The following is a 16,838-nucleotide window of genomic DNA, read 5'->3' as shown; positions in this document are numbered from 1 at the left end:
CTGCATAATAAGCATTTCACTGGCTTAATAGAATCAAGGAAGTTTTAATACCAGTAGTTTCAAGCCATGGCCAAACATTGTAGGCATCAAAACATCATCTTTAATATCCTTGACCAGTAACCCCATTATCAGTAATAAATCCACTCTCTAATTCTCATGAGACTAAATAAGAAATCTGTGTCTAAGTTCCTCTAGCAAATTTTCAGCACTGTGGATTCTGTTGTGGCTTTTAACGAAAAAGTGCTGTTGTTTTCTGGGAATTTGGCACTCTTGTGTTAGAAGGAAACTTGCTACCCACTCATAACACAAGCTACTTTGGAATAAGTGCACACTTTTTAGAGGGGTATATTTGTGTAATGAGCCTGCAGGCCATCTGTTTCTCTTTGTGTTGGGTAAAGCAAAGAATGCAGAATGCAATATGGACAGTGGCTGCCTATTCAGGTGCTTAGTCTGCTTTCTACTCCATTCCTCTGGCCTGGAGGAGCAGTGGGTAATAGTTCTAAAGGAATAGTTGTTCAGTGTGGAACTGCACCATGGTGCTTAAGTTACTGATACTACAGCTAGAATGTAGTCCCACTATGTCATGTGGCCAGACTACAGTGGTCATGTGGAGGTAGGTGCTAGGCTTGGAGTTAGGTGTCTTATTGCTGACCTGCCACTATACTACTTCGCTGAGTGCAGTGATGGTGGAACCTTGACATCCTGGGCAGTTGTCAGTTTTTTTCCTACGGATTTCAACATTTCAGAGTTTAGCTTTTAATGCCATTTACCTGTTCTTATCACCACAGACCCTAACTGGATGTAGCATAATGGAAAGCAACTTGAAACTGCTGAGGTCAATTCTCCCTTTCCTGTTCCACACACAAATAGAGAGTATAACTCATTTTAGCAATTAGATGCAAATTTAATACAACTACAGTAGAATGTGTGTAGTGACAAATAAAATTTTCCCCTTAAACTCTGTAGTCTTGCTCTGAGAGCTTGGCCTTTGACCTGTAGCGTGGCAGGTGCGCTCACTTTCTTGCATTCTAAGCTCTATAGTATCTTGCTGGGTTGAAGTAGAGTTACTTTGCTAATGTTTTGTGAATTGTGAGATTCTGGTGTGAGAAACTGTATTTCCAGTCAAAGAAAATGTGTTCATCATTTTAGTCAATTTATGTGGTGGTTTGATCACATTTAAAAGCATACCTTCTAAAACAGGTTTATGCCCATAAAACATTGCTTATACTTGAGTAAATCAAATACCCATCAGGAAGAACAGGGTTATAAATGCCATTGCAAATGAATGTGCAGCACATTTTTAAGATGAAATGTTTCTCATTTAAAAAGATCTCTTTTGAACTAAATATGTTCATGTTATTAATTCAGTCTAAGGTGTTGAAAATGCAGGTTCCCTTTTTCATGTCTGAAATGTAGTTTTTCTGCATGCTTCTATTCCCAGAAACCTTTCTGTGGTCATTTTGTATAATTTACTCAAAATTTAAAATGCAGATAAAGTAAACAAATTCTGCATTAATTCAGTAATTCCTAGCCAGTCTTTTTGCATTTAAATGATTTTTTTTTTTTTTTTACATTTAGCACCTGGCTTTGAACTGCCTCATTCATTTATTCTATAGGGATGATAATCAGTATGGAGTACTAAGTATCTCATGGTCAGTATCTGTATATAAACAGCTAACTTGGAAATAGAGGATAGAGCATTGGACTGGGCCTCAGGAGAACTGGGTTCTTTTTCCAGCTCTGCCACTGGACTGCTGAAGGACACTGGGCAAGTGATTTCCCTACCTGTAAGATTGTGTTAGATACTCACCTGCATAGCAGAAGGCTTAGCAAGATACTTGTCTTTGATCAGTAATCATTTGAATTTGGTGTTCCACCTCTACTGACCTTTTTTGTTTTGAAGATGCCTTCACCCAGGAAGGCTACCTGTGTTAGAAATATGTTTAGAACATACTAAAATAGTTGCTTGTTGCTAAAGCAGCAAAGGATAATAATGAAAATCCCTCTTAGTGGTTGGATAAAGCACTCTATTGCTAGAGATATAGCAGGTATTGGAGGAACCAAGTTGATTTTAGGAGGCTTTTGTTTGCAGCATAAACAATCATGTTTGAATAATCCAAGTCACAGTTCCCCTCGTTATCATGGTTGCTCTGTTTGATTTTACATGTGACGCACCACCAGCGTGCGAATGCTAGGTAGTTTCTGTGTGCATAACATCTGAACACCCCCACCATTTATACATCTGGATTTTTGAGGATCTTATGAAGATTAAGATCATGTCTTCCAGTCTTTCCTTAAATTGATACAGCTTTACCTCAATGACTAATTAAAAAAATCTGTTTAGCCTAACTGCTTCTGCTCCCAGTACCTGGCTACCTGTACAACAACAAGGTTCTCTTGTCTAGGCAACACCTTTCTGCTTACTGCATCCATTGTGGTCCTTAGACTCCAGGGAACTTCAGTAGGTGAAGTTTACTTCCAAATCCAGATGTGCTTGGTTGAGCCTAGATACCCTCTTTCCTTCACATATTGCAAAGTGACTTGAGGATGAGGCATGCTATTCTAAATACAGATGTGAAAGTCAGTCTAGAAATATTAGAAATATTTCCCCTTTCACATGTCTTATTTTAAAGAGCTTGTCATGCAGGAGATGTGGAAGCTACCACCCAGAAAAGGAAAGCCTTTACTTAGAAAAAGAAAACCTGCTGACAGTGCCAAAAGAATGATGGTTTTGTGGCTGAATTAAATCTGACCCAAATTGGCCAGATACTTTTGAATCTTACTGGCAAAAATGTACTTTTGATACTAGATGATACTGAGGCCCCCCTGTTGTATCACTTATGATCAGTTCAGGCTGCAGCCCTGCACAGTTGCACTTCACAGCCCAGATGTGCCAACAGTGGGGTCTAACTGCCCGTACCGGTTTTTCCCTTGCCGTGCAACAAACTGCTGACATGTGCAAGCAGCAGCCCAAAAGAGGAAGGGAGAGGATGATTTTGCAAGGAGGGAGGAGATAATAGCCACCTCCATCTGCTATGTCTCTAGTGGTCTGTCTAATCCCAGTGCTTGAAAGCAGTGCTGGATATCAACAAATGTGATAGCCTTTTATATGAAGTAAGTTCTCATTGTTGGCCAGCAGTTACAGTGGCATTAGCCCAGTGATAGGACTTCACCCAGCCAGCTATATATTGGTCATGAAGGGCCAGTCTGTCCTTAAAAACTACAGTTCTACACAGTATTGTAGGTATTGTTGCTTATCAAAACAATGCAAAAGAAGCAAACTGACATATACATCAAAAACAAGTCTTGGCTAGTGTCTGCTGTTCTGTAGTGTTATCAGTGTGGCTTTCATTGGGTTCTTCACCTCTCCTCTCTGCCATTTAATTTTAAAGTATTAGACTTTAAGTGGAACAGATCTGGATGGGAAGGGAGGGGCACCTCACATTGTCTCCAGATTCATAAGCTGTGTCTTTTGAGATCATGATCAAGTGTTGCTGTCTGATGTAGACCTGTTAATGCCACAGTTGCAGAAGTTGGTTGACTACTGATACTAGAATAGTATGAGCAAGTGAGCACTGTAAAATGCTAAGTAATTGGCTGTATGGTCAGTTTGAACATTGCAAATGTGTTCTGCTAATATGTCATCAATAAAGATGCAGTTTGCATTCACTGCATATCCTTGCATTAAGGGGGTACCAGCAACAAGATGCCCATGAATTCATGCGTTATCTTTTGGACCATCTACATCTGGAACTCCAAGGTGGCTTCAATGGTGTTTCCCGCTCAGTCATCTTGCAAGAAAATTCTGGTCTCTCTGCAAGCAACAAATGTTGCATGTAAGACTGTTTAGTTTTGGTTTTTCCCCCCCTCCCCCAATAGTTTAAGTGACAGCATGTCTGAATCAAAGTTTTGATTCACATATCACTGAGAAACTAAGATTGAAGTATCTAAGTTGTTCTTTGTTTGAATTTTCTTATTGTATCATTATTTTGTATATGTAAAAGAATGAAATTCTAAAGTATGACACTATAGGTCAGGGGTAAGCAGTCCCCAGCATGGGTGTCAGTGTGGCATGCAAAGACGTTTTGAGCACACCTCAGGGCAGATGGTGGGGAAGGGGCCAGGGCTATGCTGCCACAACACGGGTTGGGCTCCTTGTGGCTCCCCTGCCATCCACTGCCGGCACACCAAGATCTGCCAGGTCAAGGATGGGGGGGTTTGGCACTCTGCCCCTGCCATCCACCGCTGGCACACCAAGATCTGCCAGGTCAAGGTGGGGGGGCGGGCTGGCACTCTGCCCAAAACATTGCCTGTCTCTGCTGTGTAGGCCCTTTTACTCACTGTTTTTAACTGTTTTTACTTTGCATCTTGGATCCATTTTTTCTGATGAGTTGTTGAATTCCCTCAGCATGTAAAAGAAAAGAATTAATAGCAGATCAACCCGTGTGACATTTTGATCCACTGTCTTCAAAAACTAAACCCAGCCTCACTGTTCTCTGTTTTGTATGATGTGTTCAGGGAGTCTGAACTCTCTTAATAATCAGTGGCCTGAGTGAGTTGGGTGAGTTGGAAGTTTCCAGGGTGGGAAGGAGTTCTCACCTGTTGTATTTATAATTTAATTAAAAATGGGCCACAGATTGCAGTGTATTCTTGTATTGATGTGAATGGATCAGGGAGTGAGTATAATTTGAAAAAATCCAATTATATCAATTAATAAGACTATTTATCACCTATGAGGCATGCTTGAAGCAGCTGCTGCTTTACTTCACCTTTGGTCATGCTTCTGGTTTCTTTCTGATTTTTTTTCCAATCGTTCTCTTTTTTTGGAATTGAGGTACGTTAGGTGCCTTTCTCATCTTTTCCTTTGGAAATGATTTTTTTTTCCATGTGCACTATTAAAATGAAATCTGCAGTGCAACTGAAACTTTTTTGCTTTAGGCAAGAATGTTGAATCAGTGCAACTTGGACTTGAGCTACTGTGCAGACTCTGTGCAGTAGGAGTAGCTGAGAGTTGTCTGTCCTGATTTATGTAGGGAAAAGAATGACGTGTTAAATGGACCTGAGATGCAGACAATGTGTGAGCTTGAAAGTATGCTTCGTGTTCCATGAGAACTGTGTAAATTTTACTACTTGAAATCTACAAGCTTCAGATTTGTTATAAAGCATCACTGGCTATTACATTTTCTTGATTTATGCAGTTCCACAGAGTAATTGTACAGCTTCACAGAGTGGAGAAGTTATACAGGACATTTCAGGTATAGTTTAAAGTGGACCAAAATCTTGCAGTTCTCAGCTGGTCTCAATAAAACTAAATGGGCTTCAAAAGCTGCTTTGCCTGACCAAAAAAACGGAACCTTGTGGCAGTGCCCAAGTGCCAGAGTGGGTGTTAGGAACCTACCCAATCTAAAGTGGCAGAGCCCAGTTATTAAAGTGCTATTACCTCCAGCGTAGTAGCTTTATGGAGGTACAGCCAGGAGAGAGTAGTTCACCTGAGGCTCTGTATTGGATAAACACAGGTTGCCTGTGTTTTTTCTTGCCCTGCATTTGCTTGTGATTTTCATTCTACCATGAGTTAGCACTAAGTCACAGAAACATATCTCACTGTGCATGCAATATTGCTGGTTTGGCCTTGTTTTATCAGGAGGCCACCTTAAGATTTCTGTGTTGTAGCTTCTAAAACAAAGAGTACTATCATTTATTTATGCAAGTAAAGAGGACTGATAATGATACAGAAACTCACTTACAAACACAAAAGACTTGCAGGGGAGCAAGTCCAAAGAAGTGCACACTGCACAGACTTCAGTTTTGAGATGTATTCTCCTCTTCAATTTTTTTTAGTATAAAGTCATGGGCTACTACAAGTACAGAATTACCTGTGCCTGAAGTCACCCGGAATTGTTTTTTTTTTTTAAAGACAGAGGACGTTGATCTAGGTCATTGGTGAGAATCTGTTAATTTCCAGTTACCTGCCTAGTATAGCTTCTAATTCTCTCTAGGTTTCTTGTATTCTTGTTATATTTCTGCTTAAATGATTGCTTCATGACATGGGTAAAACCACACTTAAATGAGTTTTTTTCTTGTTTATATTCACACAAACCAAATTGATCTGCCTGTTGACTTGTAAGAGTGCAAGTGTGAAAATGAACTAATTGTAAAAATGCAACCAAACCAGAAATTCTGATGATTTCCTTTCTTTTTCTGATGGTTGGTTTAGAAATGGAGCTTCTACGGTTGTCACAGCTATATTTGGCGGCATTCTTCAAAATGAAGTCAACTGCTTAATATGTGGAACTGAATCTAGAAAGTTTGACCCATTCCTAGGTAATATTTCTTTCTCTCTCTTTTTTTCCTCTTTCTCTTTTACTTTCTCGCTTTCATCTAACAAACTGCTATGTAACTTTATAGTAAAACTCTGAATCTTCATCAACCTAGATGATAGGGTTTTGCATGGTAGTATTTTAATGAGTGCTGAGAGATTCATTTTGGTTCTTTATTTTCTAGACCTCTCACTAGATATTCCAAGTCAATTCAGAAATAAACGTACTAAGAACCAAGAAAATGGACCAACGTGCACACTAAGGGGTAAGATTTCCTGGAGGGCAAGATCCTGGACCAGTGAAGGTTCATGGGAGTTTAGTGGAGTTCAGTGGAGGTCAGATATCACCCAAATTGGGTATAATCTGACTGTTGTGACTGTGTATCATTCAGTTATTTTTCGGAAATGTTATAGTGAATTTGAGTAAGAACTTTACTAGCAGCTGGAGTCCAGACTTAGCTATTTCCAGAATGGCTATAGCTTAGTCTTGACTTTAGGGTCCTAGAAAAGTAAGTCTGAGGGAGAACTCATGAGGTCCTGTAGTCCAGCCCCCTCCCCAAAGCAAGATTATCCCTGATTAAACCATCCCAACCAAGTGTCTGTCCAACATGTTCTTTGAAAACATAGGACTGGAGATTTCACAACTTTTCTGGGTAGCCTGTTGTAATGTTTGACTACTCTCATAGTCAGAAAATTGCTCCTAATTTCCAATCTGACCTTCCTCTGCTGCATCTTGAGCATATCACACCTAGGTCTATCCCCTACAACCACAGAGAAAAGTCCATCTCTGTCTTCTCTGTATAATAATTACCCTTTGGGTATTTGAAGACTTGTCACATCTTCCCTTGGCCTTCCCTTCAGACTGATAACCCTAGCCTTTTCAGCCTTTCTTCACAAGTCACATGGTTAATGAAAGTCTTGAGGTTACTGAACGGCCTGTAATAATTTTTGTAGTGCTGCATTGACTTGTTCCAATCTGTCCACATCTTTCTTGAAGTTTGGGGCCCAAAACTGGACACCATGCTAACTAGCGTTGAATAGAGCAGAAGAATCACTTCTTGATTTGTAAGCAATACTCCTGTTGATACAACCCAGTATACTGCTGGGCTTTTTGCTGTAACCCCCAAGTCCTTCTCTGCAGTACTACAGCCTAGCCACTCATTCAACAGGCTTTATTTCTGCGTTCACTTACTCTGTCCCAAGTGCAAGACTGCTTACGTCCTTTCACTAAAGCAGAGGTGCATAGTTAACAGACTTCTCTTGTATACTTGGACATCTCTTACTTTCTTGGCTAAAGTGCATAAAGACAATCTTGAGCACATGCAGCAAGACTTAATTAACAGATGACTTTAAAGATACCGTCTTTTTTAAAAAAAAAAAATAGCCGAGTTCACTAGCTCTGGGACCTGATTTTTTCCATTTAACCACCTTAAATTTATAGGACCATACTACAAGCACAAGCTTTCCCCCATCAGGGCCTGCCTAGACATATTTAATTTAATATGTCTTGTGCTTCAAGAATGATTTATATAGGGAAGAGGTCTTTCATTCTCTATCTATTCAATCCTTTGGCCCTCTAAAGAGATGAGTAACAAGGACATCTTGTGATGGGGATACCTGCCCACTAAGAACTACAGAAGCCTCCAATTTGTCTTTGTCTCACACGCCTGTGCCCACGTTAGTACTTAAGATTCTGTGTTTGAGCAGCAGTCTTGGCAACATGCCTCTTACACAGTAGGGATAGCTTTTGTTTGTAATGTCTGTTAAATGGCTTCTGAAAACTAACAAAGTAATCGGGCAATATTGTAATCCTGTGACTGATTTGAGGATGAGAAGTAGTGATAGATTGACTCCCTTTTTCTCTGAGGGGGATGGGAAGTAAAGAATCCACATCCTTATGGTTTGTACATGTATGTTTAATAGCCATATGAAATTTTTCTTTTCTGTCCCCTCCAGCACTTTGACAAAGTACTGCTTGTTAATGTAATCATCAAGAGCAACCAAAGTGCATCCAATTAAATATGAATTCCAGCCGTGAGAGAGAAGGAATCTTGTTTGATGTGAGAGGGATTCCATTTATGTTTCTGCTATGCATTTCCTTTATTCTTGAATTGCTTTTAAATCTCTTCTCATGAGGTTAACAAAAGTAAAATTATGCAACAAATGTTAAAACCGTCAAAGATGAAATTTCAAACTTTTTAAATTTCCCTGTTATGTAAGCAATGCTGGATACACCCAACGAATGATCCAAAATGGTTTTGTTTTTTGCAGACATGTCACATTTTCTTAAGGTTGTAACATCCTGTGTTTATTAAAAGCTGTGTGTGTTAAGTGGGTTTTTAGTAGCTCTAAAGAACTGTAACAAGCATTTGAATCTATTTTCTTTTTAGATTGTCTTCGCAGTTTTACAGACCTGGAAGAACTTGATGAGACGGAGCTCTATATGTGCCACAAATGTAAAAAGAAACAAAAGTCCACCAAAAAGTTCTGGATTCAGAAACTACCAAAGGTTAGTGCAAGTGTCAGTTTCTTGATAAGTCTTAGCAAACACTGATCTTTTAAGAACTAAGCTATCCTGATCTCCAGCAGTAATAACTACTGCAAAAGTACATAAGCCACTACTAAGTCCAGCCTGTTCAAAGACTCATCATAAGGAACTTGTTTTAATCCTACAGGTGCTATGCTTACACTTGAAACGATTTCACTGGACAGCATATCTGAGGAACAAGGTGGATACATACGTAGAATTTCCCCTTCGAGGTCTAGATATGAAATGTTACTTGCTAGAGGTACGGAGACTTGTTATATACCCAGGAAACCTGTTCTGTTTAACTTAATTTGTTTGGAGCAGTTGCCACTTCACTTATAAAGAATTGTTTTCTCTTGTTTTAACTGCAGCCAGAAAACAGCGGCCCAGAAAGCTGCCTGTATGATCTTGCAGCAGTTGTTGTGCATCATGGTTCAGGGTGAGTAAAGTGAGTGAAGCTGTTCTTTTTAGGGCTTCAATCAAACCAGTGGTAGAACTGCCATTGACTTCTTTGGGGTAAAGAACAAACTCTCAGTAGAAGTTTACATCTTTGCTAACAGAAGAAACCAAGAATAGTTTTTTTTATATTCCAGTAGGGATTCTGCCACTTACCATTGCAGGTAAATGTACCAAAAGACTGTTGCAAATCTCCACTTTTATCCCTTTTTGCAAATACTGGAGATCTAATAGAGTGACAGTAAGCCCAGGCCCTTTCTTACCTTCCAACTGGAAGGAAGAGATACTTGTAAGTATTTAATTGAGCGAGCCCTGTGGGGTCATCAGTAACTGATGGTTCACTTTGCCACTTACCAAGCACATCCATGTTTCTTGGTGGTCCAACCCACTGCTTAGGACCAAAATGTAGGAGCAGGAGGCAGACTGGAGGGCCAGGAGCTACTGTAACAGAATGGGATATGGGTGGTCTAAAGGTTGAGAGCGGGTGGCAAGCTGGAAGTCTGGACTAATAGCAGGAACAGTGTGACCAGTTGAACACAGGGGGATGGATAGCCTGACTGTTACCACCAAGTTGCCTTAAATGCCAGTACGCAGTCCCTCAGGGCTTGGGTTATCCCCCAGTCCTGTGATTTATCCGAGCAGAGCTGCAAACTAGCTTGTTCATCTAATGCTTGACCTCAGTGGGGCAGACCTTGGCCCAAGCTGGCTAGCCCTAACATCCTGTTACATGCACATGTATGCTAAGGAAGTATGCTCATCTGGAATGAATGTAGATTTAATTTGATACAGTGACAGCTGTACTCCTTGCCTGACATTTTCTTTCACAGGAGTGAAGCAGAAGCTTATTCCCAGTGGTGTGGAATTGGATAGTGTCCTGCTTTGAATTGAAGAGATTGTTACAACCCTTACTGGGTTATATGAGGATCAGGAGTAGTAGTAGGATGACTCCCTCCTTCCCCTAGGAGTATAGGAAGTACCAGGATTGAGTTGCAGTGGGAGGAGGTCTTAGAAAAAACTCAGCCAAGCTCTGGAATTCTTTCTGTCCCACCTTAGGCTGAGTTTAGGGTGACACAACTAAGAATGTGTTTAACAGTGGGCACTCTAACAATCTGAATTTGAAGTAATAGTTAAGTGACTTAAAAGGAAGCCTTCATTAGCACCACAACAGTAGTTTCGTGGTTGCTGCTTCAAAGCAATCAGAAAATAGAATATAGCTGTAATGTACAGCAATGTAAGCTGAATGTGGTTGGAAAATATGACGCAGTATAAGAAGCAACCTTTAGTCGGGCAAGTAAGAGTTGGCCTTATTTTATGGTGATAGGAGTAATGAAAGTGGGTTTTTTCCTGGCGCTCATATTTACTGTGGCTTCAAGATGTTGTGTGTCTGTAAAAACCAATTTCAGTTAGTTTCCCTTTCATAGGTTGTGATTTGTGTTTGTTGTGGATGTTTCTGATTACTCTTCCCCCGCATCTTTGAAACTGTATCACTCAATCCAGGTTCTTCTACAATATAACTCAGAAGGAATTGTGAGCATAAAGCTACATACCAAAACTTAGTTAAGCCTCTGTTGTGTTTTGAAGGCTGGCTGTTCCGTTAAATGCTAGTGGGGTCTGGTCCTTTATATGCAGTGAAGTTCCACAGGAGTTTTGCTTGCAAAAGCTGAGATTTCACAACATGAACCTAACAAGAAGTTCCAAAAGGAGCTATTGGTCATTATTCATACTGTCAATCTTTAACAGCTTGGAACACCATTTTCCCCATCTGCGTGTTGGGTTCTCCATCAGCATTCTGGGAATGGGGGAGCTTGTCCAAATCTGTCTGATCACAACTTGTATGAAACCTCATGGCAAATCATCTGTTTTGTCTCTTTGCTTTCAGTGTGGGCTCTGGACATTATACTGCATATGCAACTCATGAAGGTCGCTGGTTCCACTTCAATGACAGTACTGTAACTCTGACTGATGAAGAGACCGTGGTAAAGGCAAAGGCCTACATCCTCTTCTATGTGGAGCGGCAGGCCAAATCTGGATCAGATAAACTTTAATACCTCCTTCTCAGCCTCACTTATCGAGTCCACAGGACAAAACATTTCCAATTCTCCATAAATACTTGATCCAAGACTTTTAATTTCATTGTGCACTTTTCAACTTCCTCTTGTGGGTTTTAGTTTTGTTGTGTCAATGGTAGCATTTGACTTATTGAACTTGGACACAAACTAACTTTTTTAGTTATACCAGAAAACCTCAGCAGATACTGATTTGCTGCTTTAGTTGTGATAACTCAATTTTATATATAGTTTCATGAACTACTTTAGCTATTTGACTTTTTTATATTAATGTTTTCAGTTCTCACTTTCTAAAGGCACATTTACATCAGAGACGCTTTCTATCCTCCTTAAAGGAAGATAAATGTGTTCCTGATTACGAAGAGCAATAGAACTCCATGCTGCTCTCTCAGCTGTTATGTAGACAAGGTTGAATCTCTGTAAATCAAGGAATTGCTTGCACATACTATTTGCCCCAGTGTAAGAAACTTAAGTGACCTCTGAACAATCATTTTTTGCCTGCAGAAGAGAGGAGCTGTGGCATCATTAAATAGCCCAGGTAATTGCTGCTATCAGTGTATATACAAGGCTGCTGTCTTTCAGGACTCAATGTGTATACTTAGTTGGGTGAGTTTTATCTGTACTGCCAATTAATTCAGATGTTTCTCATCTGTACTTTTCCCCCTTTATAAAAAGACATTTAAATTATTATCCTAATCATATGTTTTTGTAATTGTGTGGGGATTTAATTTTCTTCTAAATTGAAGCTGAATTGCTTTAGAGACTTCTTAATTTTAACCTGTACCCCAAAGTTTGATACATATACTAGCTTTGAAAGTATTTCCTGTTCAGGACTGAACACACCCTCATTCTTGGGGTTTGGTCTCAACAGAATCCCTATCCAGCTTGATAAAATCAGCAGGCTCTTTTTAGGACTGAAAGACCAGAATGTCTGGAGATGGTTTGCAAAAGGCACACTATACCTAGGTCAGACTCAGGTGGAAGATGGGAGGGGAGAAGAGCAGTGGTACCACACACCAACTACAGTTGGGACTCAGGAGGTTGTACCTGGCATGCAATTACTAACTCAGCAGTTAGTCTTCTAATGAAGGGGGAGCCAGGATCCACTTTTGTAAGCTGAAATGTAAACTGAACCCTGACATATTCATCCCCTTAACTAGTTCAACTTTCAATAGCACTGGGAGTGTGAGGAGTCCGGTTAGTATCACTCTCCCTTAGCGAGACTGTTGGGAAAGAGAGGCTATTAGTGTCTGTAGTCAGTGTATACTGAACAGTGATTTTTGTCAGGTTCCCCTCCCCCACTCTGGTTATCAATGTGGACCACGCTCCTGACTGACAAGGGTTAAGGCTTATTGCCTGCCAAGTCCAGCCAACCAGAACCTCTTACTCATGGTGATAAAGTATAACCAGACATGTCTGTAAGCACTTCAACACTGAGTAGAAATGTGCCTGCCCTTCCCGTAGCTCAGGGGTGGGCAAAATGCAGCCCGGGGGCCAGATGCAGCCCACCAGGCCATTCCACCCGGCTCGCGGGGCCCCTATAAAATTTAGAAAATTAATATTTATCTGCCCTGGGCTGCCTGTCATGCAGCCCTTAATGGCTTGCCAAAACTCAGTAAGTGGCCCTCTGCCCAAAATAATTGCCCACTCCTGCTGGAGCTGAATCTGTTTGAGGGAAACATTAGGCAGCAGCAGGATTCTCTGAATGTGGATATATATGGCATCTATGTCTTCAATCAAGAGGAGGTTCCAAGTGCCTGTGTATAAGACATGGCCCTTTTCTGATTGCTTTATGAGTCCATAACTGCCACATTCACTGTTTAGGGGAAAAAACTGGCCTTGTATAAAGCAACAGAAGTGTTCAATATTGCTAAATTGTATATGAAGATGTAAACTGTATCCCTACTAAACCTAATGTGACTAGCATTTGATATGTTAAGTGACAGATATACAAAGATGTTGTTTTTGGTTTTGGGTTTTTTTTTAAGGTTGAACAATAAATAGAGCTATTCATTGCTACAAGTTGTAGACAGCTTGTCAACTACTGTTTTCAGACTCTTGCATCCAGAATTATGTTGTGTTCAGAAGAGGCAGCCCTTATCACTTACACACAATAAAACAGTAATTGGCAGACTCCATCAGGACCAAAAAAAGGTCCTTTAAAACAGTTTTAACTGTCAATTTAAAAATGTAATGTTGAGCATATGCTGCTTGGATTCAATTTGGAATTTGAGCCATGTCTATATGCTACTTGGATTGCTCTAGAAATTTAGTGGTTTTGCTTCATTTCAAACCTTGTAGTAACCAAACTGGTCAGAGAATTTAACTCTGCAAATTTAGTTTCCCACAGTTCAGTGATGTAAATGTGCCTTTTTGTTTTTATAGGAATTTAAATTTGTAATATTCATCAACATTATTCACTTATTTTAAAAGCAGATTCTGTTTGTCATAGGACATCAATTTTCTTTTGTCCAGTTACTATTCATGCACATTTCCCCTGTAACATAAATGAATTGACATAACCAGCAGCATATTCTGTTCAGGACGTGGTCCTAAGAACACTTATGTCATATCTTGTTCTTGAAGCAGGCACTGATACAGATTCAGCCATGTTTCTTCGGAACAAATAGCTTCATAAATCCTTTCGTAATTTAATTCTCTCCCACTGCAAACACAGATGGACAGTATAAGCAGTTTGTTGTGGCAACACACGTATTTCTCTTCCTGGTGGAGAACTTTGCTTATACACTGTATTCTATTCAGTGTGTAGTGTCAAAAATAACTGAGCACTGAACCAGTAACATATACTGCACCTGGCCTACTATTAAATTTTTATCCTTACTTGTATAGCCTATATTTATCTACTGGCTTCTGGGAGGGGAGGGATATTTTATTTCATTTAAGCCAAATCGGTTTCTTTTCTAAATCACTGCTGATCTTAGTGTATATAACCGGCAGGGATGTCCAGCTGGTGACAGTGTTTTGCAAGCAACAATTGCTTTCTGCAGTTCAGTCTTGCATATTTTCCCCCTCAGACTTGCTCAGTAGAAGGTTGTCCTCGTATTGTTCATTGTTCTGCCATGTATACAACTGGAAATTTAATCTGTGAAACAGAACTGCAGCATTCCCAATCCAACACTCCTACTTCAGTGCATTGGGTGGGGAGCTGCCCCAAGCAATGCTCTAAGGCAGTTTCAGTATGGGCTCCTTCTGCAAACATGCTTAGAGGATGCTTTTCCCAATGATTATTGATGTCAGTGGTATAGGCTTGGATCTATCCAAGGCAGCTGGGGCTAAGTGGACTTATCAAAGGCACAAGGCCATCTGTAAGTATTTTGTTAAGTGGATGGAAAATGTGATGCTTGTGTTCAAGTTTCCCCAAGGATGTTTCATTACTGATGTGTCTCTGTCTCACTGATGAGGTAATTGGCACCTTAAACTGATTTCAGTGTGCTTTAGGATACCCTCAAGTACTGTAGTGCCATAGCTGTAATTGTTTACCATTAAAATCTAGAGTGCAAGTTTCATTGAGGATCATTGATTGTGCTAATCTCTTGTGTTTGGAGCATTAATGGGGTGATTTGAGTCAAGTGTGGTACAGTTTTCTTTTTTTTCTTTTTTAATGAAAAATGTGCCATTAAAGCCTCTCCTCTCTCTAGAACGTGCAACTTTTCCTATCCTTTCTCAGGCTTTCAGAATTTGTCCCCGTGACTCAAGGTGAAGCTGTCCCCTGCTTTCCTCCCAGCCCTCCTCATCTTCCATTGCCTTTTGAAAAATACACTCGCAAAAGTTTCTTTAAAATCAGATCTACGTTCAGTGCTTCCACTCCTTACTGAGTATCCTTCAGTCAGTTCCACTAACACTATGTAGAAAATTACACCCACATGCCACAGTTAATGTCCATGGGTAAAAGAATATGGGGGTAGCCTCTACTGGGCAAGTTGGGATTCTAAAAGTCCCTCCTTAAAAGCCTTTGAGTCTGAAGTTGGAACATTATAATGCTGGCAAAGATTCAGTCACACAACTAAGGACAAATGGGCAGGGGTTCTCTTCCTTTTATACAACTCTCCTTTCAAACAACAACTGAAGCAGCTACTTAATGGCTAATACATTAAGAACATATTCTCTTCTGCAAAGGCACAACTTCCTGGAGCCAGTAAAACTGGCAAATGACTTCTGTGCAGTACCTGTAAGCAGAAGTCAGTGTTGATGCATTAAGCTTATTCTGTGCTTTTGAATAAAAATTAAGTCACAGGAGCACAGATTAAATAACCCAGCTGTGCCACTCCAAAAGTACTTCCACCATAATGCAGTGATCAGATTGCACTCATTAGTTTCCCGTGTAAATGAACAGTCCATGCATGCTTGAAAGGAAGCTCTGTACCCTGTAGCAGTTGTCCCTTTTCTGGTCTAAGTATTGGAATGGGTAACTTGGCAGCAGCTGAACTCCTGGTGTGCGAATAAGTTGGAACACTTGCTTTAAATTCCTCACAAACCAAAGGTAAGGTATGCCTCAGACTTCAAGAAACTGTTTTAGGACAAAGTTGCCTTACGAGGGTACCTAGAACTTAAAAAAAAAGTGTTACTTTGAAAATGGCCATGACTCTTTACCTTCTACCTTGATCATTTTTCCAATGACTGACCAGCTCTCTGGCTAATGGCAATTTCAAAACATTACGTAGTTTCAGGTGCTAAATAGGCTTCACTGTCCCTTTGTCTATTCTTTGGTTTTTATAACTCCAATCTCCCACTTAAAAAAATGCAGCCCTAGTTGCTTTGGGACAGATGCCACCCTCCCCCATAGAGAATGAAATGGGGATTAAAAGCAGAGTTGATAAATACCTTAAATCAACTGAGAACACTTAACCTTCAGGTTTGTGTCAAACTACTAGATGCATGCACTTGAAGTAGCTATGTTCTTACAACAAAAATTAAAGCATTGACTGAATTATCTCACACCAAGCCAGTAGTATCGCTTTGCTACTTCCTCGATTTATTTGTTTGACTGTATGTACCCAGCACACAAGAAGTGGCTTTAAAGCCATTGTTTGACACCAAATAAAAACAGCCAGAGCTTTGGAAGTCCGTTTCCCAGAACAACGAGGTAATTCAGTTCCTAGGGCAGTATTTAACTTGACCCATCAGTATTATCATGGTTCCCAAATGAAAACAAAACCCAATTTAAACCTTTATAAAATGCGAGTTTAGATGCGTTTCTTAGCACTTTAGATTTATTTGAATCAGCTTTAAAAAAAATCCATTAGGGACTATAACAAATCTAGTGCAAATGCTGATGAGGTATGTTTATATCAGATGTGTGTAGAAGATGCACATTTAGGCTTGTAACTCTTGCACTGCATGAGACAACTGAGTTGTTTTGTAAGAGCTAACAAACAGCTGTATGCTGCAGCCCCAAGCTTCCCAGATACTTGCTCAGTATTGTCACTTCTGCTTTAGAAACTCAGCTTTGCAT

The 16,838-nt window shown here is 40.1% G+C and overlaps 2 protein-coding genes across 10 annotated transcripts in view; one reads left to right on the top strand and one right to left on the bottom strand.

Moving 5' to 3' along the window:
• Positions 1–14,892, top strand: part of USP3 (ubiquitin specific peptidase 3) — a 66,702-nt gene extending 51,810 nt beyond the window's left edge. For all 8 annotated transcript variants that reach the window (XM_090028119.1, XM_090028117.1, XM_090028122.1 and 5 more), the window contains 7 exons: positions 3,690–3,836; positions 6,215–6,321; positions 6,502–6,582; positions 8,707–8,825; positions 8,992–9,105; positions 9,215–9,282; positions 11,179–14,892. In XM_090028119.1, the coding sequence (XP_089884245.1) occupies positions 3,690–3,836; positions 6,215–6,321; positions 6,502–6,582; positions 8,707–8,825; positions 8,992–9,105; positions 9,215–9,282; positions 11,179–11,344 (802 nt within the window). In that variant the 3' untranslated portion in view covers positions 11,345–14,892. The remainder of the gene's footprint in view (positions 1–3,689; positions 3,837–6,214; positions 6,322–6,501; positions 6,583–8,706; positions 8,826–8,991; positions 9,106–9,214; positions 9,283–11,178) is intronic.
• HERC1 (HECT and RLD domain containing E3 ubiquitin protein ligase family member 1) overlaps positions 13,335–16,838 on the bottom strand; it is a 185,013-nt gene continuing 181,509 nt past the window's right edge. For both annotated transcript variants that reach the window (XR_016439229.1, XR_016439230.1), the window contains one exon: positions 13,335–15,932. The gene's annotated coding sequence lies outside the window, so the exon portion shown is untranslated. The remainder of the gene's footprint in view (positions 15,933–16,838) is intronic.

This window comes from Crocodylus siamensis, chromosome 15 (assembly GCF_052110815.1).
Source record: "Crocodylus siamensis isolate JL-2025a chromosome 15, ASM5211081v1, whole genome shotgun sequence".
In the NCBI taxonomy this organism is placed as follows: domain Eukaryota; kingdom Metazoa; phylum Chordata; order Crocodylia; family Crocodylidae; genus Crocodylus; species Crocodylus siamensis.
Note: the sequence above shows the minus strand (reverse complement) of the source record. Positions and strands in the feature narration are given on the sequence as shown.